This window comes from Fragaria vesca, linkage group LG6 (genome assembly GCF_000184155.1).
Source record: "Fragaria vesca subsp. vesca linkage group LG6, FraVesHawaii_1.0, whole genome shotgun sequence".
In the NCBI taxonomy this organism is placed as follows: Eukaryota; Viridiplantae; Streptophyta; class Magnoliopsida; order Rosales; family Rosaceae; genus Fragaria; species Fragaria vesca.
The window spans coordinates 9,265,941-9,287,770 of NC_020496.1; the positions used below are offsets into that span (position 1 = coordinate 9,265,941).

Genomic DNA, 21,830 nt, shown 5'->3' on the forward strand with positions numbered 1-21,830 from the left:
ACAAATTACAATAGATAAGTTGTTTTAAATGTTGTTGTTTTACTATTCAAATAACACGTTGATTGTGCTTCTGTAGTATATATTATATGAATAACTAAAAAGGGGTATTTATGAAGATGAGCTGAATGATTGATGATCAAGTAGGGTGTTTGGGTTTTTTTTTCTTTTTTTCTTTTTTAGGATGACATAGACATGCTTTTTCTTCCTTTTTGACCTCTTCGTTCTAGTTGCTTCCATTCTGGTTGCCAACTTGCTGCTACCCAGTCTCTGCTTTTAGGTATTATTGGATTTGGCGGTCAATTATCTACGGCTCTAGCTGAATTGATAAGCCAACAAAGAAATTAACAACAATCAAAGAGGGAGGGAAAGGTTTTTTAATTTTTTATTATGTAAACTCCAAGCTTTAACCAAATTGGTCCTTAATTAGGGGCCGAAAGCTTCTGCATTTTCTGAAAGGGTAAAAGTTCATTTTCGCCGAAAGCTTAGAGTTAAACTACAACCGAGGGTTAATTGTTCTTCCCGGAGAAGAAAGGAGAATGAGTGTATTGGAACTTGAGAAGCGTAGTGGTCCGAGGGAATTAAGATTTGGTATCAACTCGATCTTCTTGATCGTAGTAGAGCTTGGCTTGCCTTCTACGTCTGGCTATCCTAATACTTGCACTCTTGTCTCTGTGCGATGAACAATCTAACGAACTTTGGTGTATTACTTTTGACTACCAAACGGAGTGTTGAGTGATAGATGGTTGAAAAGGTTTTTTTTTTTTTTTTTTAGTAGTATCAACGACAATATCTTTAGAGCAATTGCATTTATGAATGGATGGTAATTATTGATTTGTCAATCAAATTGGTACTACTAATTCACTATTCATCTAAAATTGACAATTGCCTCTCTTTTGTCTTTGTCAATGCGAAGACAATTTGTCTGTTAATTTACTATTCACTTTTGAAATTTGAATAAATCATTAATTCAAAAGGTTAAATTATAATTTGTTAATTAATAATAAGATTAATCAGACAAAAGGTTAAATGCGCCCATGAATCATATTATTGAATTTGCTCATTGCCATGCCAATTGTAATGAGATACCCCCATGGCTGGAAGAAAATTTGGAAGAAATGGAGAATAAATTGATAGAATAGGAAGATGGGAAGGTAAAACTTATACGAAGTGAGTAACGTATTCAATTATATGATTTTTAAAGAAAAAAATTCAGATTTTTTTAACCCCAAAAATTGTTAACCATTGGTATTTAATTATAGTCGTTAGATCTCGATCTGACGGCTATAATCAGTCAATCGTAAAACTTGTATGTTGAAAAGCATGTGAAAGCAGAGGTGGAGCCTATAAATTGGTTGGGCCAATTGATAGGCAAGAATCAGCAAAGGAATTGCCCAAGTAATTACTATTCATCTAGGGCCCACGAATTGATCATGCAATTTATAGTTGGTGCATTTGTGTTTTGGTTGAATGCTGGTGTGTCCCATTAATTGGTCACCAATCAGCTCACCGGTGTAATTGCTCTTATAGACTTTATGGGCCTATAGACTAATCCGCTCTGAGTAATTATATATAAGAACGCTTCATCATCTTGGCCATCAAGAATAAATTAGGATTTAACTCTAATTAATGTCGGCGAGATTCAAACCTGGGTATAAGAGTTCCACATCAAAGCACTTACCAACTCGACCACATGTGGTGATGTTGAGATGTTGAGAATGATCGCCACAAGCCCACAAACACCATTCGTCTTCAAGCCAATTGCTCTGGTTGAAGCATCGAAGCAAGTCCGATGAGAAACGCACAACCAAATATAGTCATTCTACTTGATTCGTGATACCATCCATGACATTATGTTACGGTTAAAAGGTGAATTTGTTCAAAAACTTTTTATATACACGATGGTACAAGTACACGATGTGCTCACTACAATTTGTGAAATTTTCAGTAACCACATGGACTTTCGAGATGTTAGTTGTGACCATGGACCTGCTTACCAATTAAATCCAGTAAACCACAATCATTACTTCCCTCAGACCAACCCACCAATCCTTAAATCACACAATCGAAAAGCCCAAGCCCAAAATACTGATCCAGCAAAACCTAAATAAAAATTCCGCCCATACGACGTCGTAGTGGACAAACCCTTCCAAAACAGTGTATATATAAAGACGCATAAGCAGTAGGGTTTTATTTTCAGTCTACACTCGAGGAGCCGCCCTCTCTATTCCGCCAAGATCTACTAGGGTTTGTTCTCAGGAAATGGCGCCGCCGCAGCCCAAGACTGGGCTCTTCGTCGGACTGAACAAGGGTCACGTCACCACCAAGAAGGAATTGGCTCCTCGCCCTTCTGACCGCAAAGGCGTACGTGTATTTCATTGCTTTTTACACTAATTGCTCATAGATCTTTGATTTGGTTTTGTGATATGTGTGAATGGGATTGTGATGTTTTTGGGTTTTGGGTATTGTAGAAAACGAGCAAGAGGGTTCACTTTGTGAGGAACCTGATCAGGGAAGTTGCTGGGTTTGCTCCATATGAGAAGAGGATCACTGAGCTTTTGAAGGTCGGAAAGGACAAGCGTGCTCTTAAGGTCGCCAAGAGGAAGTTGGGTACCCACAAGAGGGCCAAGAAGAAGAGAGAGGAGATGTCTAACGTTCTCCGCAAGATGAGGTCAGATATTTGTCCACTTTAGAATGATATGCGCTTTTTAATCTGTGTTATCTGCTGTTGGTCAATTCTAAGGTTGTTCGTGTTTCGTTCTGTATAGGATTGCTTAATGTTGATAGTTTTAATTTGTTATTGGACTTGCCAATGTTTTGCCGATTATGTGTAAATGAGTTGGTTGCTGCTGTCTTGCGCCATTTTGATAGTACATAGACCAAGTTTATAGAGCATTAGTAGTTTAGAGTCCTTGGAGGCTAAGACATTGCCACCCCCCTTTGTGAGTTTTGTTTTGGAAAGTAGAATAGGGAAAGAGAAAATGGCAGTGATGACCCAATAAATTCAAGCTCAACAGACCGGAATGCAGGCTTTACTATGTAGAGAAACTTGCGTGTTGACAACCCCACTGAACTGAGCCATATTCCTCTTGCTCTTATTTTATTACCCAGAAATTCTCATTCTTTAGTTTTTAATGTAACATGCAATTGTTTTTGTATTGCTTCTTTTTTTGTTGGTAATGTGTCGGAAATGGGAAGTTGCCATGAGGATACAAAGCTCCCTCTTCTGATATTGTGTTGAGGAAATTGGTTGGCAGAATCGAACCTAAAAACTTATCGCCACCACTGAGTCAATCTTCCCTTTTCCAAGTTTTTGTTTGATATATCCTTAAGTTAACTATTCATCGGCATTGAGATCATTTTTGTATCATCAAGTTTGTGTTTTGATATTTGCAAGCTTGTCATTCTGATATCTAAGAGCAAACAGTTTTCTTCTGTTGTGACTTTGAGTCCCAAGGAACAATCTTGATGTGGTTTCTTTGTTGTTGGTTCTTTTGCAGGTCTGGTGGTACCACCGAGAAGAAGAAGTAAGCTGTCTGTTATGGTCATGGAAATTTTATTTTTGAACTGTAGTTTTCTTGCAGTGGATATTTGGTGAAGAACTGTTAGACCATTGTAAGGGGCGTGTAATTTTTATTGCCATTTTAAGACCATTTGGTTTTTCTAAGCAGAGGATATTTGGTTTAGTCGTATTAATCTGCTATGAGCCACTGAATTACTGGGGTAGTTTCGATTGGTTGCTATGTTGGTGGCTATACCTGACGGCTTTATTTTATGAAACTAGCAGTGCATTCCAGTGAATACCCTTGGTCTTTAACAAAGAATTTAGAATTTTAGATAATGAAAAAAATTTGTCTATTAAGTAGAGACACGGTAGAGACGAGAGAGGATATGCAATGGAATGGACTGACACTATAGTTTGACAGATTGTATTTAAGAAGCCAATGAACAGTGCTGTCTTTTGTGCTTATCTATAATACTGCAGTGCTCTATATATGTAAATGCTCCAGACCCAAGTTTTCCTCTCATGGAATGAAGCTCTCTCTTTCCATGTACTTCTACCGACCGCAGCTTTAACTCTCCTGTTCTTAACCCTCTCACCCACAGAACAAATATCCCTATGTGTATACCTTATTAAGCTAGAGAAGGACTTGTTCTGGATTTGCGTTACCCATTTAGTCCCCCTGTTTCAATTCCTAGAATACAGTTGCTCACCTGTTTCTTTAGGCAAAAAAACAGCATTGGATCACTAGGATTTGATTCAGAACCTAGTTTCGTAGTATGCTCTTCCACATCATAAGGATTTGGTGGAATTGCTGGAGAGATTTGACAGCGGCAATGAAGAGAGGCTTTTAAAGAGAAAGGGTAAAGGACCAAGGGGAGGCGAGGGAAAAAGGCTATCAGAGAGAAAGGTCTACATTCTCCAACCTGTGAATTGGAGAAGATGTGGAAATCAAACGTTGTATAGCTGACTGTTATTTGAGCATTCTGGTAGTGGGTGTATCAAAAGGTTCAGTGCTGTGCAGTTTCAATTACGGATCCGGATCATTTCCTTATGGGAGATACCGATCATCTTATTTGTAATAAGTTTCTAGTCAGCCTATTTTTTAAAAATAATAACAAAAGAAATCAGGCCCTAAGCAGGCAGTTTTGCTCCGCTGTCCCTAGGCACTAGTCCTTCATAATTTGCTCCACGAAGTTCCTAGGGTCAAGTTTCTGCTGGCTCCCCAGGACATTATGGTCCAACTTCTCCGGCAAGAGTTTCTAATTGGGATTGGGGTGACATGGTAGATAAATATGGTCTTTAGCTGAAGGACCGGTTAAAATGGATGTTTAGATCTCAAGAGCAGTGAGATATGGTGTATGACGAATTGACGATGACAAGTACAAATCGTCATGTAGCTCATCTTCGTATGCCAGTCATCTCTTTCTAGTGCATTTTGGAGTAGACTACATACACGCCCGGACCAGGTGAGGTCAAGAGGCAACTAAGAAAGGGGGAACATTTGCTAGCATATGGGGTGGGTGGGTTTGAAGATTTTTGCTTAGAAATATGGGATACACATCAGTACATTAGGATTTTCCGTTGCACAAAGCGAAAACCTCCCACTGTAGCACCATAAGGAAAAATTGGACTCTTTTTTTTAGACTCTTTAGCCCTATTTCCCTTCTTGAACCATCATGCTACTTGTTTTCAAAGGATTGTAAACTCATCCTTATCACCCACATTATTGAACTTATGACAGTACAATTTGCATGCTTTTATCAATATGTAAATTAGAAATTAAGAAGTCGGAAACTCAGTTTGGACAAGCAAAAAAGGAGTGCAATTTAGTGAAGAGTACTAGTAATCTTCTTGGTAATTTCCCGAGTGCCTCAGAAAATTTGTATCGAGAAAGAGTCAAATAGCAACTAGTTTGTCTATCTCTCTGAAGGAATCCTTGGTTCTTCGTACTAAATAAAGAAGAGAGACATGGTAAGAACACAAATCATAGGATATGTTCATTATTTTACCAAAAGCTTGCTGGTTTGGCTCGGACAGGTAAGTTACATTGCTTAAAAACAAATGATGTTCAAGGGTGCTGATCAAGATCCCACGGAAAGAGATTGGCACTACAAAGACCCAGGAATATGTATCTGAGCCTCAATTGATCATGAATCTAATCCAAATACATTAACAGCATTTGCCGTCTCGTCGACGTAACTGATCGAAAGATTGAACACCTTCCAGTCGCCACCATGAATCATCTACCTATTCTCTTTCTAAAGTAGTGCTTGCTTTGCAAGAAAACAATTGATCCAAATATATGATAAATGAAACCATGACAAATCATTTCCCTTCCCAAATTATTGGACCTAAAGTACTATCCATGGCCTGAAAAAAAGGCCCAGGACCACAAGAACAAGCTAGCAAAAGCAACCGAAATTCAACCAAGTAACTAACAGTCTAACACCTCAATGAAGAAGACAAAGCATGCAGTGTGGCAAGAACAATTTTTTTTCTTCTTCTCATTCGAATAAATTCGTTAGAGACAAGAATCTAAATTAGCTGATTAGATTCTAAATTACAACACTGGTGTTGTGTCATTATGTACAACCACATACCAAAGTGGCAAATCCTCTTTTTGCTGAAAGACACAATTAACCGGTTGTTAAGTTTAAACAATATCGTAACAATGATGATCCACGACCTGTTGTTGTTTAACATAACTAGCCAATTGATTTTGATGAGACGTTGGATTAGTCTCTGTGACATATACAGAGCGGTTTCCCCGCGCGCCCTAGCTTGGACCAACATAAGAATTTTGCTTTAGGATTTTAGCTTCTATATAAAATATGAGTGAACGAAGAGGAAACCCTTGTATGCTGTGGCTATAAATTGATAAACACAATAAGTGCTCTCTTACATAAGTATCCATTCCATGCATATATATATGTCTTATCATTATTTCAAAAAAAATAAAATAAATGTCTTTATGATTTTATATTTCTCGCTGTATTAATCATGTCAACACCTCACCACCATGTATGGCAACTCAAATTATGATATTGAAGGACAACCTTTCCTATTCTACCATTTCTACGTACACTAATTGAAGGACAAAAACTAATTTTGTTAGGCACGTATAGGACAACCCACTTTACAAAAGATTATACAAAATCAATTAGTCCATTAGCTTGTAAAGACATACTAATTTACTACCAAGGAATAAGAATCTGACTAATCTGATCATCCCTCGGACAACATTTTCTATAAGAAAGCAAACATGCGTTTTGCTACGTACCCAAACCTCAAATTGTTACTTGTTTGCCAAACCCCCAAGTTGTTTGAACTTTCCAGCAAAACAATTATTTCCAAAACATACTTTGAGTTAAACCAAATCGTGATTCTTATGAACACGATTTGTATGGCTATACCTACCAAGTTGGGAATTGTTGGGAAAGTGACTTCAGATAGATCATTTCACTGTTTTCACCTATATCATTTGAATATAAACTTCAAGCTATAGGACCATTTGGTGCGCAAGATTGTTGATACGTTGAAGGAAAATCGAAAATGGAGATTATTTTCTTATTATTCATGTGCAAGTTTGAAGGATGGTGGGAGATGGATATATCAACTTGGACAAAATTCGAAGGGGATGTTTATAATCGATCAGGATTTAGAGACAATGCATGTTTTATATCCAATCAAGCTACAGAGACACGTTAAAAGCGAAAGCTGCTGCTTCTGCTTCTGCGAACTAGTTCTGTGTAATATTTGTGTGAGAGAGATAGAGAGCTGGAGAGAAAGAAAGGAAGAAAGAAGGGCGCGCGCATGTCATGACTGACTGATCACACAGACCCATGTGGGCATCATCAATATGATCGAGGCACAAGTAAAAAGAGGCAAATATTTGCCGGCTTGGATTTCTGAGCCTCTGTAATTCCTTCTGATATGCTACCACCTGTTTCGTACAACAGCTTAATTACTGGACCAGTCATGGTGCGGCTTTTTTCATATATGTACGTTTCTCACAGCTCATTGAGAAGAAGATGCCAAATTTCCAATCTATCTTCGATTTCGGGATCATAATATTCAGGTAGCTAGTCTAATTCCTCTAATCAAATCTCTGATTGCTACACACCCAAGGCTGCGCTATCATTATTCTATGAGTACTACTCGTACTGTCCCAGAGAGAGAGAGAGAGAGAGAGAGAGAGAGTATTTAGTTTGTCTTCTTTTTATTTTCTACGGTGGTTTTGAATATGCTTTATTGGTTCTTGCAAAAGCAAATCCGAATTCGCTCTCGATCCCTACATAGAGATTCCTTTCTTTCAATATGTGACTAACTAAACCACTTGGAATACAACTGTATAGTCTAGCCATATATATATATATATACATGTAATTCATTGATTCCTAATCACCCTATAATAACATTACTTTAGACATATTCGTAATGTTTGTCAACTAATTCTACTCATCAAATATATGTATTTGCAACTTAGAGCATATCTTTATGTCCGAATGTCAAATTTTGCGTCACAATATATACTTCATTGATTTCCTCTTACTTATCAATGAGGTTACCTACGTTTATAGATTCTTTGATTTCAAATAAATATAAAACCAGGCATAATATCCTAGATTCTGCATGTAAACTAATGATAGGAAGGTAGCAATTAGAATGACAAATATATGCAATGTCTAGGCTGGCGCACTATATACTTAACCTGCAAGCAACACCAGCCAATACTATTCTTGACGAACCATTTATTCTGTACTGATCACAGACAAAAATGCATGCAATATAATCCAAACTATCATTGCCAAATTTGCTTTCCAGAATAATTAACCTAACACAAAGGAGGAGCTCAGCTTAAAAGTTAGGGTCACTGTGAATGAGCTTAGACCGGCGCACAGAGTTCATGTCAGAAACTGTAGCAAAACAAAGAACAAAGTAAGAACTTGGAACCCAGAAGCAGCAAAGCTAGGGCTTACTAGGGCAGCAGCTGGGTCAAGAGAGAGATAGAAAGTTGCACGCAGCTCTGAGGCGCGTGCTAACGATACATCGAATCAGTCTCTCTATCTGCCATGTCAGATTCGGGTGACCTGACAAAACAGTCATTTGTCTGCTAGCCAAGTAGTAGAACTGGTCAGAGAGAGACATATATTCTTTGTTTGACTGATCTTCAATCTATGACAAAATGAGTAGCAGCAGCAGTAGTAGTAATTTACGTGTTCGAGATATATAGAAAACGCCACCAATTAACAAGAGAGCAAGAAAAGTCGGGTTAGCTAGTATTGTTAAATGTGGGCGAGTATGAAAGTAGAAGACCAATGCAAAGCAAAGGAAAGCAATCTAGTTCTGTCTCTATTCCTTCTATGATTTGGGAATGAAAAATGGAATGGAATAGAATTTTTGGTGGGTGTGGAATTGAGTGTCGTTTTGGCGTCTTTTGAGAGACTTGTCCAAAATATTCATCATCTTCTTGATTCTTATATGATCTCATCATCCTCATCGAATAGAGCCTCGACATATTCGATCCTGTTTGCTTAACTACATTTACTATTATTACAAAATGATTTGGAACAATATCCTAGTCTCATGCAGATGGCACCCTAACCCAATCACTGATTTGCGTTTCATTCCAATTATTGGGATATCAATCATTTAAGTAATTCATGCCTCCTCATGCATGCGCATTATAGTTAATTATAATTATTGCATGCTAAGATTTGGTCTTGTTGGAGAGTTGGATGTCACTCAACTCAGGGTGGATGTGTATATTATTTATGTCTCCATTATTTTTCAGACAAAAAAAAGAAAAGGCTGGTGGAAACTGATCTGATAGAATATCTATGTCTTCCATTTGAAGCTACGTACCAAAGGAAACTAAATCAGAATATATAGTCTGATAGAGAAGAACGTACTGAAATCTATGGCGCTTTGTCCAACAGATACTAAAGCAGTTTCTTAACCGGGTATATCCCAATTCCCTAAGGGCATGTGGTTCATTGAAGTTTGCAAATGGGAAAACAGATCGAAATGAATTTACGTCGACGGTGATTTTGCCAAGATATATGGCTTTTCTTTGCATCGATCATACCTGATGCCCAGTCAATATTCTAGCTAGCTCGTTCTTTATGTTCCCTGCTAGCCCTTAAAATGAGAACTAGGGCAAACACAATTGGATATGCCCTACCGGGTCTTTCTAGCTTGATCCTTTTGTTCGTCATACACAATGTAAGCCAGAACGACGACAGTACTTCAAAGTTTTTCCAACGAATGGTCGACACAGATCAGAACTAGCTAGCTCACAAGGATTATATGTAGTCACTAATTAAGCTTGCTTAGACTGGAAGTTTAGTATAGCTCCTTTTATTAGTTATTGTTGCTCAAACAAAGTTGGCCTTTTTGCTTTGAGAATATAATAGTATATGCAATTGCAAGCTAAATGCATACGGGTTAAGCTAGCTAGTGAGCTTTTCAAGTATTAAACTGCGGCATCAATTGAAGTCAAGAAAGGAAATCGCCTCGCTTGGATACTTTACTCTTCAGGCAGCTGCTGCTATGAAGTATATATGACCCTTAACTGCCCAAAAATAGAACAAGACTCGTTTAAAAATTTCACAGACGTACACATTTGCTACAAGAGATGATCTTCAATTAACAAGTCATGTTAATTATCCTTTACTGCGGTTTGATAATTCTCCAACAAACACAAAAGCTAGGAAAAACAATTAGCACGGTCCCAAACAAATTATTGATTTCTTGCAACATAACCATGATTTTGAATATCCTGCACGTCAGTGCAAATTCGATAACATACCGGAAAGAAATTGATCGTCATTTGCTTGTATAAGATTTTCGAATCGAATATTGTATTGAAATGTTATAATTGAAGCATATTATTAACTCGAGGATGAGATGATAATGCCAGTCAAGAACTTTAGTTCCAGCAGAGGATCAGCTAGCACATGATCAAACGCATAGAATAGTAGTACTTTTGTTAAACATTTGATATGATATTCTCATTCAAATCGAATTCCATAAACGCATACACTCACTAGTATTGCAAACATGCTAGCTAATTAAGCTCATACAAGGCCTTCTAAAATTAAATTTTGAAAGAAAAGTAAACTAAGTTCACTAGAAGCGAAGAAGCAAATTAAAATCATTGAAAAACCTACCATTTCTAGGGTTTCTACTTGATCATGAAGATGAACAAATTAAACCCATATCCCCCCATTCTCACATTTCGTCGTACTCTTTCAACGAGTCGGATGTGGAAGTACCAGTAATTTGTTTAGAGTTAATTCCTAGAGCTAATTGAAGCTGCAACACACAAGGAAAAAACCTCAAACTAAAATTTATAGAGGATGATTGGTGGCAGTGGAAGTAGAGCTGAACCCAGAAAGATCAGTCCACGCAGTTGTTGAAGTACCATTCGCATTCCCACCGGCGCCGTTAATCCAGTACTGACTGTCATTCCCTCCTTGGATCCCCGAAAGCTGCCTCGACAGGTTCATCTCTTGTTGCTGATGATTCTGATTGTGAGGATCTTCCGTCTTCACCGAAGCTATTTGCGAAGAAACCCCAACACTGCTACCGGATGATAGTAGCCTCGGCCGCACCGGATTATAACCTGAAAACTCAACTCCACTACCCTCAAATAAACCAGGAGCAGAATCCAAACCTCCACTCAAGAAAGGAAACGAGGGAGTTTGCTGTTGAAACCTCCATTGCTGCTCGAAAAGCGACCCGGTAGGAGTGCTAGTAATTCCTCCACCTAAACCGCTCCCTATCTGAAAACCCAAGTCCCCTACTCCACCGCCGTAGCTCAGGCCGTAGTTCATGCCGAGATTCTCGCTGGCGCCGAAGTGGTGGTCAGCGAAAGGGTTGATGAAACGCAGTGGTGGGATTTGAGGGCTTAACCCAGCTGCTATCATATCGACAGTTCCAGCTGAACTATTGGATGGAATTGCTTGACCAGATGAGCTTGCCGAACCGGTGGGGCGGTCAGAGCTGCTAACCGGAGATTTAGACCTGCTACTTCCTCCTCCTTTGCTGCTCCTTTTGTTTCTCCTGCAGCCGCCTCCGACTGGAACGTTTCTCAGCGCGCCACCACGTGTCCAGTAGCGTCGGCAAGTTTTGCAGAAATGGCGAGGCTGCGTGAGGCTGTAGTTGTTGAAGTAGCAGAACTTAGTGTTGGTGGAGTCGCAGCGCGGGCATTTGAGTGCCGGCTCAGGCAAGGGGATGTTAGCCATGCGGGCTCGATCAGCCATGGAACCTGGCCTGATCGAACCCGCACCTCCAGGCCCACTGCCACCACCGCCAGGGTTTGAAGGCGGTGGTGGCGGGGGAGGTGGAAGAGGATGAAGCTGAGAGTTGTTGTTGATGTTGTTATTGCTGTTGCTTCCGGATAATAAGTGATGGTGATGATGATGATGAGGACTTGGTTGCTGCAATTAAAGAGGAACATATTCAAAGATTGTTAGAAAGCAGAAATCAAATATCTGTGGTATATTCATGAAGCTAGATGATGAAAAACAAAAGCAAGAGGAATATTTGGCTTTTGAGAAAAAAAAAAGATTGAAGAAGAAGAAGAAGAGAATTAAGCTAGCACTGGATTATTCATTACCTGCTGCCAGTTGGCCGGATCAAGATAAGCCGGAATGGAGGAAAAAACCATGGTGATGATCTATATCTTGTAGTCTTGTGGCGCCCTTTAATTCTTTTATCTCTTTTGTAAAGGTTGATGGGGTTTTTTTTGGAGATAATACTTAGCTAGCTGGTAGTGGAGAGAATCACATCAACAATTTGCAGACACAGAGTGAGTGAGGGAGAAAGAGAAAGAGAAAGGGGAAAGATGAGGAGGAGGAAGAAGAAGAGAGGAGAAGGAGCAAAAATAAAGGAGGGGGCTTTTGTGTATTTATATTCTAATAACTTAGTTGGTTGCTGATGATGTTTGGTGTTGTTACTCTTGTTACCTCCTCACTAAGAGACTTACTGCTCTTTTTGTTTTATTGCTTTTTAGGGTTTTGTGAAGAGGATGTTCTTTCTTTCTTAATTCATAAGCTTCTCTCTCTCTCTTTGTGTCTATCTGACATTGTGGGTGCTATATGCTTGAGAAAAAGAGATTAGTGGCCCTCATTTTTGCATGGAAAAAGTTGGTGTAGACCATACTTGGTGTTTAGTTTAGTATTATGGAGCAGAATCATTTTTGTAGTACATGACCAAACCCCCATTTCGTGATTTAGGATCATATAATAAGGTGGAAAATACTTAATGGGTGATAGATTAAGGAAAAGAAATGCATGGGATTATGTTGAAGTAAATAGTTGGAAATGAATATTAAGATAATGAAAAAGAAAAGGTGGTTCTTGTATGTATGGATATGGGGCGGTTGAAGCTTTGGTGATGGTGGTGGAAAGAGTGGCACAGTCGAAGTGTCCGACCGGACCAACCCTTTAAGCCCGGTCCGCTGTCTGTTTCCTTCCCCACTCGGCTTTATTTTTTTCTTATTTTTTTGGAATGGGAATATTATACAGCATCTCTCTGTATCTATGTACTCAGTCCCACGCGCCGTCACAATCCAGTGTGGTGACACTCGCTTGATATGAAACTCACGGTCAAAAAGTGAAAATCTTCCAAAGGGCTTTTGCAGTTTACTGACTTGCATGTCAGATGAAAATCATTCCCATTCCATATGTTCGCTTTGTGTTTACAAACATGCCAAAATTAAAAGATCTGCATAGATGAATATAACATTTGTGTTTGATGCTTAATTCCCACCGAAATCGATAATCGATAGATGTAGAATGTGCAACAAAATCAAAAACTGCGCTATTAATTTGGAATTAGTCAAAAGTTTGAAATCATTCTGATATTTTTTTACACCCTTCTTTCGGATTGTTCACAGTGTCCTTAAGACTTCCTAGGCCTAAAGACCGCTAAGGACCCGTCAGCCAACAAGGCATTACAGCCCCTCCCCTGACCACGTTTATAATTTGAAATCATTCTTGACTTGCCAAAACACTTTGATCGCATCCGTTCTTCCTCTCAATTCCCTCTCCACGCCCATTTCAGATCAGCAAAAAAGGAATAAACATTGTGTTTTACCTCACTTTAAAGTGATAATATTCTACATGTAGTTATTCTTCATCATATTTCAAATTACCATATATAACGATTCTAAAGCAACAAGATTCAAGTAAAACTAAATTTTCAATACATGCTGCCTATATAGGTTCTAAAAGTTGCTGATCTCACAAGACGAATTTTAAAATCTCTTTTTTTTTCGACAAAACGAATTTCCAAACTTTGGTCATGTTAAATAACCTACCTTTTGCTGAAAACTTAAAAAGATAGCACTCAGATAATTTGCACAAATATATCATAATTTCCTTTTCTTTGTAGTTTGTGTACCATATGTGGCCTCCTTGTACATCTCGATCAGAATCTGTTCATCATTTTGGAGTTTGTGTTTCCGAGTTCCAAAGGAAGGGTCTGGTAGAAGCCATGCCAGAGCTTGAAGAAGAGTAAACTGAAGAACTTTGAGACACATTTCTACTTTCTGGCAATTGGCGGCACCGCAACATCTTTAGAATGGAAGTATCATCGTGCAAGGAGAAAGGAGTACTAGAAAAAAAAAAAAAATCTAGTCAGAAATTTATTGTGCAGAACAACATTAGAGTCTCTCCAAATTTCCATAGTAAGGCAAAGTGCTCGTACCTATTGAAGTCGCAGTGCACCAACTGCATGTCTTCAGAAATCTCAATCTCAACCGTAGCATTATTGCTTGTCTAGAGTAAAGACCAAAATGTGAAAAGTGAGGCTATGCACATCAGCCAAATTGAGAGAGAGAACAGGCTGTTGAATTAGTTTCATATAATCAAGAAAATATAATTTTGAAAAACTATTAGTCCACCTACTTGAGTTTAATATCAAAGTGCAGGAAACTGAACTGTTCTATCATATTACTAATTGTTAGTAACTTGCTCTTGCAAATGTTTCAACAGCCAAATGTTTCTTATATACAGTGACACAGAATTCCTTTTAGCAAAAGAAACTAAAAAAATCTAGCCTCCTGTCAGCAAGTAGATTCCATATCTTCCTTCCTGCACCTTCCACCTAACAAATTTAAATGAACCGCTTGGGTTGTTCAGTTCAACTCTAGCAAGTTCATGCAGCATACTCCTTAGTAATCATTGTTAGCAGGATTAATATAAATTTATACCATATTTCATTGTTTGATAGTGGAAAGCCTAATAACATTCTGTCAGTATTAGCATTTTCATGAAGGAAGTTTATATAGGTCTGCAGTATCTGATGAACATAATATATACTATGCCTCATGAAATTTCTATCAACCTAGTTCCTAATTTTCCCTTACCCCACGAAGAAGATAATGTGGATCATAGCTCTTGGCCATTGTGCACTGGCTTAGTTGGTAACGAGTAGAAAGGGGAGATGAGTCTTGAACTTAGTATCAATAACACAAACAAAAGATACATGCATGCTTCAAACGTTTGATTGTATGGAATCAACTAGAACCACAAAATTGCTTTCTAACCATCATAATGCCAGAAAACAACCAACAAGATGTATCTACCTGAGCTAGTATAAATGGAAAAGAAAATCCTTTGTGGCTGCTGTTCCCACTCTTGAGCAACTGCTTATTACGCAACATCAAATTCTGGAGATCTGCCATCTTTTTATCCCAATAAAAAAACATAAACACTTCTGAGAATAAGACAATAGAACTATTTGATTAGGCTGAATATAAAAAAACAATGTCAATTGAATAATCACACAAAATCTACCTGTCGAATGCAACTGAAAAACAGAGATACTTTGACCACATACGATCTAATTTCAAATTCTTCATTCAATGCGCGGTACAGAATATGTGTGTGTGTGTGTGTGTCCATACATATATGCTTAGAGCATGTGAAACTCATCACTACATTGTAAGTGCGTTGAGAACACACCATGTTACAAGAAAGCGCCTATGTATGCTAAGTTTTTTTTAAGCCTTTATATGAGCAATGACATTATTAGTGGTTCGCTATTGCAATTTGACAAGTAATCATGTTACCAAAATTTCCTAAAATGTTTGAATAAGATTAAAACCACCAATGACACTCCTCAAGAGTCAAGACCACAACAATCAAATACTAGGATCGAAAAAACCATCCACTAAGTTTGTGACAGTTATATGATTGCAAGGATTTCAGAAGTCAGTACTTGTTCTTCCAAGTCTTTCAAGTAAGCCTCCTTTGCATTAATCCTACCCATCAATTTAACACGCTGAGCCTGAAAGGATTAGAAATAATATCAACATCAAAGCACCCCCATATATCAAAACATGTTTGTGTGTCATGTGGATAAAAAAAAATAATAATAATGACATCTACCAACCTTAATACCTTCCCGATCAATAGCATTTGTATCTCGAAGTCCCTTCCACCAGATTTGTTTTTTCTCTTTGGTGATAATATCCATTGCCATAAGAACATTTAGTGCATCATATACCCGTCGTCGTATGTTTTTCATATCATACTGAAAAGTTGAAATTTCATTTTTAGAACAATTGAATGACTTTGAAAAATAATAACAAGACTATGACAATGTAGATAGTTAAATATACTAGTTGAACCTCACTCAAAGCTTCTGTTTGACCATAAATTCCAGGTAACTCTGCAATGATCTCATTTGCAACCTGAACATCATTACTATTATTTATTAAAATAAGCTAAAAAATTCAATGGTCAAAGAAGGAAGAAATAATGTGAAGCTATTTTGGGGCGGTGGTTGTTTTTCAAACAGAATATACTGAATCTGATTGTGAACAATGATTTAAAATTTGAATCAGCATTACGTTCATACAATGATACAAACAAGTAAACCCCAAACTGGTTCCGGTAAAAGCTGTATGCAATACCAGCAAAGACAAGGATTAATAACTTAAGCAAAGAAACAACTGCTACATAATGGATCTCCAGTTACTTTCATAATCCTCTACCAAAGAAACTACATTATTACTCAACAAATTAAAGCAACCATACCTCATCATATGTTGCTCTTCCCTTGCTCTTCAACTTGCTACAAACTGAAAATAAAGAAAGAAGTATATGGTCACTTAACCACAGTTTTTTAAAATAGTACTCTTTTTACATCTACGCTTCTTAGTTTCAGTGATAGACAGTTTATATAAGCATATACTGGATGATCAAATGCAGCAAGACCTTTCTCTCTTATTAGTATTATAAGGAATTGTCTTGACTTGTGTATAATAAGCTGACCTATGGCACTGAACTGACGTAGACCTCCAGCTGTATATCTTGAACCCCTTCTCTTCTTTCCCGCACTTCTGATACAGAAATGAAAGCATTTCAGACAATACATAACTCAATGAGAAAGAAGAGCCAAAAACGCCTTAGGTACCGCTTGATACAGCATACCAGTGAAGTTAACTTAACTAAGCAAGTCCTGAAAGGATGCTATGGCCAACAAAACGAATGCAATGATACTTGTTCAATTGCAAGAATATGAAAGACAAACCAAACTTATGTGCTCACTTGTCAACATCCGGTGTACTTGTATTGTCACAACAGAAAGTCGTACTGTCTGCATTGCTCACCGAAGCTGACCTGGGAGTTTTTGGGCTAGAATGTCCCCCAGAGAGCTCACCAAAAGAATCCGTGAAATACTCAACCTCCATTACTGTCTAGAAGCTACTAATCTCGGCACTGAAATAATTAAACTGCAAGTAAACAAAAAACTCTGTGGGAATTTACAAAAGATCATGAAGCATAACATTTCGCAAGACTAAACTTGATGAGAAATGATTTTGTTCTTAAACAATTGACAAATGATAAAAGAAATCATCATATACATTTTGCGCATAACCACAAATCGATCACGGCTCCAAAGCAAAATTTGAGCGAATCGATTTGATTTCAAAGTCAGGATCTGAGGACCCAATACAAGAGTAACATTAAACTAACAGTGAGCTTAACAAGTCATATAAATGCAAGATAATTCCCAATTGACTAGAGCAATTAAGGAAGCTGGGTGAATTAGAAGAAATAAGAGCGATGAGCATGTTGGGTAAAGTTTGGCGTGTAAAAGCGAAATGGAGGCGGTAAATTTAAGTAGAGAGAGAGTGAAGAATCAGACCTGAAGAGAGGGAGGTGTTTCAATGGCGACGAAGAAAACCCTAGAGAATTACAGCACATAACGGACTTCGAGTTCCCGCTTTCGCGAATATGAAAGATCGTCAACAAATTAAAAATGACGGAGAGGACTGTGAATAGTTTTGTTCCTGACCAATAAATGTATACAATGTTTAAATAAAATAATGAGGTACAAACAACCCAACAAGGTTTCGTGGTGTAGTTGGTTATCACGTCAGTCTAACACACTGAAGGTCTCCGGTTCGAACCCGGGCGAAGCCATCTGTTTTTAATTTTACACTTTCACTTCAACTGTAGAATTTGGGTATTCATGCACCAAGCTTGTTGTGTCTTGCAGGTCTTGGTGCTTGTTGTTTTGAATAGAAATCGAGCCGATTTGCTGATGCTAGCAAAGCCATCGGTTTCTATAGCAAATACACCTGAAAAACGAGTTCTTGCCCATATCACATGATGCTTAAACATGAGTGTACCTTGGGCGATAGACTAGCTGTTCCTGACTTCCTATCGATTAGCTTATTTAGGCCCAATATATGCACGGGCATTACACCATCTTATGGTTCTCATCAGCACATATATTAGACGAAAACAGGGTTCGAAAACATAGCCCACACAGCCACACTCCCACAGTATAGAATGACATGAAAAAAAATGAAGAAACCGAGATATCAGAGGGATACAACAAGACATAACAAAGACTATTTACACTGCTTAGACCTGAAATTTTCAGAATCAAGAAGTTTCACAATGAGTTTCTCTAGCCTCTTTGAAACTACACTAGGTTTTACAGCCACTGGATTCCCATAAACTGAACATCTATCTTTACCAACTCTTCCTAAACACCAACCACCGGGTGTCAGATGCCCGCTTGGTCTCCCCAAGAGCTCCTTATCAATTTTGTCGAGAACTGGATCATCCCTTGTAAATGGACCGGCAAGAGGAGCTCCCGCTTGGATGATGTCATTGTAATGTTCCAGTGTTAGATTTACTGGATTTAGCTTTGGAGGGCTATCCCACCTTATGTAATGCAAGTCATGATTTACAGTTGTGTTCTGGTAATCCTTATGGTTGCAGATAACAGTGTGGAAGTAGCCTTCTGGTGACTGAAGGAAATTAGTATAGTACATGAGAAGAGTGCGGGGAAGATTGTCCCATCCCAAAATACAGAATTCAAGAAATGATCTTGTCAGCACCACCCCTGTAGACCCTGAAAGTAGAAAGGTATACATTTTAGATATGCAAAGTAAAATGACTCTACAAAATCAGCCACAAAGAGGAAAACTATGCAGAGTAAACCGCAGTTTCAATACAAGTCTCCAACTAGTACAGTATGCTTCATTGCATCAAGTTAAAATGGCAAATTTCAGACTTCAAATTAGAGTAGCAAAATCTAGTCTACATTTCTGTTTAGTAGATGTAAGGACTATGCTATGGTCCACATGGCAAAACTGAAGCCTTGACAGGACTATTGCAACAATACACTGGTTAAAAGTCCAAAAAAAATAGTCAGGATGACAACCAACAACACTATCTAATATCCTCATATTAGGGAAATCACTGTGACATGTCAGTAATGAAATTAGAGGACCTATGGCTTAAGAACTTGGAAATTACTAGCTTCATGAGAAACAGTGCTCAATGCTATATTACATTAATTCTTTAAAGAAACTAACCTAACGCATAGTTCAAAGAAATTCCAGCTGCTTAAAGCTTATCTTATTGACCTAAATGATGCAAATTTAAAAGGAAGCTGTTCAGAAAGCTCAAAAACGAGGCACACAATTTATTTGGTTTTTGAAGCATAATAACCACTCGCTCAAAACCTAGTGTACAGAAATTATTGAACTATCTCCATGATCAATTCCCAATTTAGCTAAGAATCTAGTACTCTCAAGTATATAACTGATTAGCACAAGCCAGGATCCACTAGCTATTATCTTACACAATTTCATAACCTCAACGGTAAAGGATATGCAAAAACTACTAAACTAGCTGGAATTCGAAAATAAACACAATGCAGATAAGTGCAGTACCCATGAATAACTTGAAAGAAGCTGGCATTGACCTTCTCTCTTTAGCCCAAAACACACCTGATTTCTTATTGTGGTACAAACCAGGATCAATAATAATCGGCCTCGCTCTTTGATTCCTGCCACATTTATAACACGTACAAAAATTATCAACACCAACTCCAACACTACGGAAACATTAAGAATAAACATTACAGGATTAAGTATGCTCACTCTTTCCATCCAATATTGCTAGTGTGCTCCAGGAAGTTAAGATCCCTCGGCAAGTATGAAAAGATATGCAACAAATCTAACATCCCCAAAATTAACCACAATTAGCAAACATAACCAATCTGTAAATTTCAACAATTAATTCCATAAATTAGCAAGACTAACCATCTTGGGACATGAGTGGATAATCCGAAGCACTGAGATTAATAAACCAATCCCAATCCCCAGCCCGCTTCAGCAGAATAGCAACCGCGTGCAGCGTCGCCGCCATCACCGTCGGACCTTTCGCGGTCACCAAATCTGCGGCTCCAACCACCATCGCATTCCGAAACGCGTGCATCACACTCTCCGACTTCACATACTTAGCCAGGTCAAGCCTCTCGGCGTCGGAAGCTTCTAGATCGAGGTGGAGCAAGTAGTGATTCCTCGGGTGGTACGCCGCCTGGAGCAGCCGCTTCAGCTGCGGGCCTTCGCCTTTGGAACCGGTGAGCAGGTACGCGAATCTCGGGAGGCGCGGGAGCTCGAGGCCGTAGCTGTTGTCGCCGTCGATGAAATTGTGGTCGGGATTAGCGAATCGGCGGTGATCGTAGTCGGCGGCGGAGGAGGAGTGCTTGGCGTGTGTTAGGGTTAATGCGAGGAGGGCGAGGAGGAGGAGGGCGGAGGTTGCGGTTAGGATGACGAGCCATTGGGACTGGTTGTTGGAGGTTCGTTTCATGGAGGTGGGGGATTAGGGTTTGATGGGATCGGAGGGGTTAGGTGAGTGTGGCGGTTGGAGGTGGTGGTGGTGGTGTCGGCGTGAAGGTTAGTCGTTTTTATTTACAGGTGGGAAATGGCCCAATTGGAGAGGGAAAGGCTACCTTGTTGAAATTTTAATTTGAATGAATTGCTGGTTAGGATATGCTACCGTCGGGGTTTTCCACTATCGTACGACCTAAGCTTTCTCAGTAATCAGTATATTACAGTACAGTAAACAGTAATGTTAAGTCACGGTTAAATGTAAAATCCAAAAGTGAGAAAACTAATATTTACTATCGGATTTACTTACACAAGAACATATTCTTTTAATAGTAAACTACATATTAGTTACTGACCAAATTTCAGTTTACAAATACATCATTTACACATTATCTTACACATTTAAGGACAAAAATTAACAATTTATGACATACTAATGTCCATATGTCATATGTCACTACATATTTTACTAAACTACCATTCACTACATATTCTACTACTACTGTGGACGTGCTACTACCGTATCGACGAGAAACGTGTTACTGTCGTGTCAACGAGAGACGTGCTACTGCCGTGTCGACCGTAAACGTGCTACTGCTATGTCGACCGCAAACGTGCTACTGTCATGTCGACCGCAAACGTGCTACTGTTGTGTCGACGAGAGACGTGTTACTGTCGTATCAACAAGAGACGTGTTACTGCCGTATCAACAAGAGACGTGTTACTGTCGTGTCAACGAAAAACGTGCTACTGATGTGTCAACCGCAGACGTGCTACTGATGTGTCAACCGAAGACGTGCTACTACCGTGTCGACCGAAGACGTGCTACTGCCGTGTCGACGGGAGACGTGCTACTGCCGTGTCAACCGGAGACGTGTTACTGTTGTGTCGACCGAAGACGTGCTACTGCCGTGTCGACGTGAGACGTGTTACTGTCATGTAGGAAGGTGTTACTATCGTGTCGAATCACCGTTGTGGTCGTCGATTAACAAATGTCGCAGTCGTCCTCGATTCAGAAATGTCGTTGTCATTGTCAATTCAACGATGTTGTCGTTGACATCAAGGTGTCACCGATGTCGTTGTCATCGAGGCGCCGTTGTCGTCATTGTTAGGCCTAGGATACGAGAGAGAGAGAGAGAGAGAGAGAGAGAGAGAGAGAGAGAGAGAGAGAGA

At 38.9% G+C, this 21,830-nt stretch overlaps 4 protein-coding genes and 1 non-coding gene across 5 annotated transcripts; 2 read left to right on the top strand and 3 right to left on the bottom strand.

Annotated features, from left to right (window-relative positions):
- Positions 1 to 2,195: 2,195 nt before the first annotated feature.
- On the top strand, positions 2,196 to 3,794 carry LOC101306353 (60S ribosomal protein L36-2-like). Its single transcript, XM_004302734.1, has 3 exons — positions 2,196 to 2,361; positions 2,469 to 2,668; positions 3,498 to 3,794. The coding sequence occupies exons 1-3, from the start codon at positions 2,260 to 2,262 to the stop codon at positions 3,526 to 3,528; spliced, it is 333 nt and encodes a 110-aa protein (XP_004302782.1). The 5' UTR covers positions 2,196 to 2,259; the 3' UTR covers positions 3,529 to 3,794.
- Positions 3,795 to 10,492: 6,698 nt separating this feature from the next.
- Positions 10,493 to 12,371, bottom strand: LOC101300363 (dof zinc finger protein DOF2.4-like). The gene is made up of 2 exons (XM_004302713.1): positions 12,126 to 12,371; positions 10,493 to 11,946 (listed from the first exon to the last, which is right to left on the bottom strand). Exons 1-2 carry the CDS (start codon positions 12,174 to 12,176, stop codon positions 10,855 to 10,857), a joined length of 1,143 nt encoding a protein of 380 aa, XP_004302761.1. The 5' UTR covers positions 12,177 to 12,371; the 3' UTR covers positions 10,493 to 10,854.
- A 1,558-nt stretch (positions 12,372 to 13,929) lies between these two features.
- Positions 13,930 to 17,210, bottom strand: LOC101292237 (transcription factor-like protein DPB-like). Its single transcript, XM_004305163.1, has 9 exons — positions 17,068 to 17,210; positions 16,792 to 16,859; positions 16,555 to 16,598; positions 16,146 to 16,208; positions 15,908 to 16,048; positions 15,734 to 15,802; positions 15,099 to 15,197; positions 14,219 to 14,289; positions 13,930 to 14,125 (listed from the first exon to the last, which is right to left on the bottom strand). The coding sequence occupies exons 1-9, from the start codon at positions 17,208 to 17,210 to the stop codon at positions 13,954 to 13,956; spliced, it is 870 nt and encodes a 289-aa protein (XP_004305211.1). The 3' UTR covers positions 13,930 to 13,953.
- A 662-nt stretch (positions 17,211 to 17,872) lies between these two features.
- On the top strand, positions 17,873 to 17,946 carry TRNAV-AAC. Its single transcript has one exon. It is a non-coding gene; the product is annotated as a tRNA-Val (tRNA).
- A 378-nt stretch (positions 17,947 to 18,324) lies between these two features.
- LOC101296116 (xylosyltransferase 2-like) lies at positions 18,325 to 20,697 on the bottom strand. Its single transcript, XM_004302700.1, has 4 exons — positions 20,088 to 20,697; positions 19,926 to 20,001; positions 19,716 to 19,831; positions 18,325 to 18,889 (listed from the first exon to the last, which is right to left on the bottom strand). The coding sequence occupies exons 1-4, from the start codon at positions 20,635 to 20,637 to the stop codon at positions 18,381 to 18,383; spliced, it is 1,251 nt and encodes a 416-aa protein (XP_004302748.1). The 5' UTR covers positions 20,638 to 20,697; the 3' UTR covers positions 18,325 to 18,380.
- Positions 20,698 to 21,830: the final 1,133 nt, after the last annotated feature.

Bases quoted from the DNA above. Each gene is read 5' to 3' on its own strand.
- LOC101300363 (XM_004302713.1), bottom strand. From the start codon at position 12,176: ATGGTTTTTTCCTCCATTCCGGCTTATCTTGATCCGGCCAACTGGCAG. The intron at 11,947-12,125 runs GTAATGAATAAT...CTTTAATTGCAG, and splicing joins ATCCGGCCAACTGGCAGCAG to CAACCAAGTCCTCATCATCA.
- LOC101292237 (XM_004305163.1), bottom strand. From the start codon at position 17,210: ATGGAGGTTGAGTATTTCACGGATTCTTTTGGTGAGCTCTCTGGGGGA. The intron at 16,599-16,791 runs GTCAGCTTATTA...CTTTATTTTCAG, and splicing joins ACGTCAGTTCAGTGCCATAG to TTTGTAGCAAGTTGAAGAGC. The intron at 15,803-15,907 runs GTTGGTAGATGT...TAATCCTTTCAG, and splicing joins TTGATCGGGAAGGTATTAAG to GCTCAGCGTGTTAAATTGAT.
- LOC101296116 (XM_004302700.1), bottom strand. From the start codon at position 20,637: ATGAAACGAACCTCCAACAACCAGTCCCAATGGCTCGTCATCCTAACC. The intron at 20,002-20,087 runs GTTAGTCTTGCT...TGGGGATGTTAG, and splicing joins TCCACTCATGTCCCAAGATG to ATTTGTTGCATATCTTTTCA. The intron at 19,832-19,925 runs GTGAGCATACTT...TAAATGTGGCAG, and splicing joins AGCAATATTGGATGGAAAGA to GAATCAAAGAGCGAGGCCGA.
- LOC101306353 (XM_004302734.1), top strand. From the start codon at position 2,260: ATGGCGCCGCCGCAGCCCAAGACTGGGCTCTTCGTCGGACTGAACAAG. The intron at 2,362-2,468 runs GTACGTGTATTT...TGGGTATTGTAG, and splicing joins GCCCTTCTGACCGCAAAGGC to AAAACGAGCAAGAGGGTTCA. The intron at 2,669-3,497 runs GTCAGATATTTG...GTTCTTTTGCAG, and splicing joins AACGTTCTCCGCAAGATGAG to GTCTGGTGGTACCACCGAGA.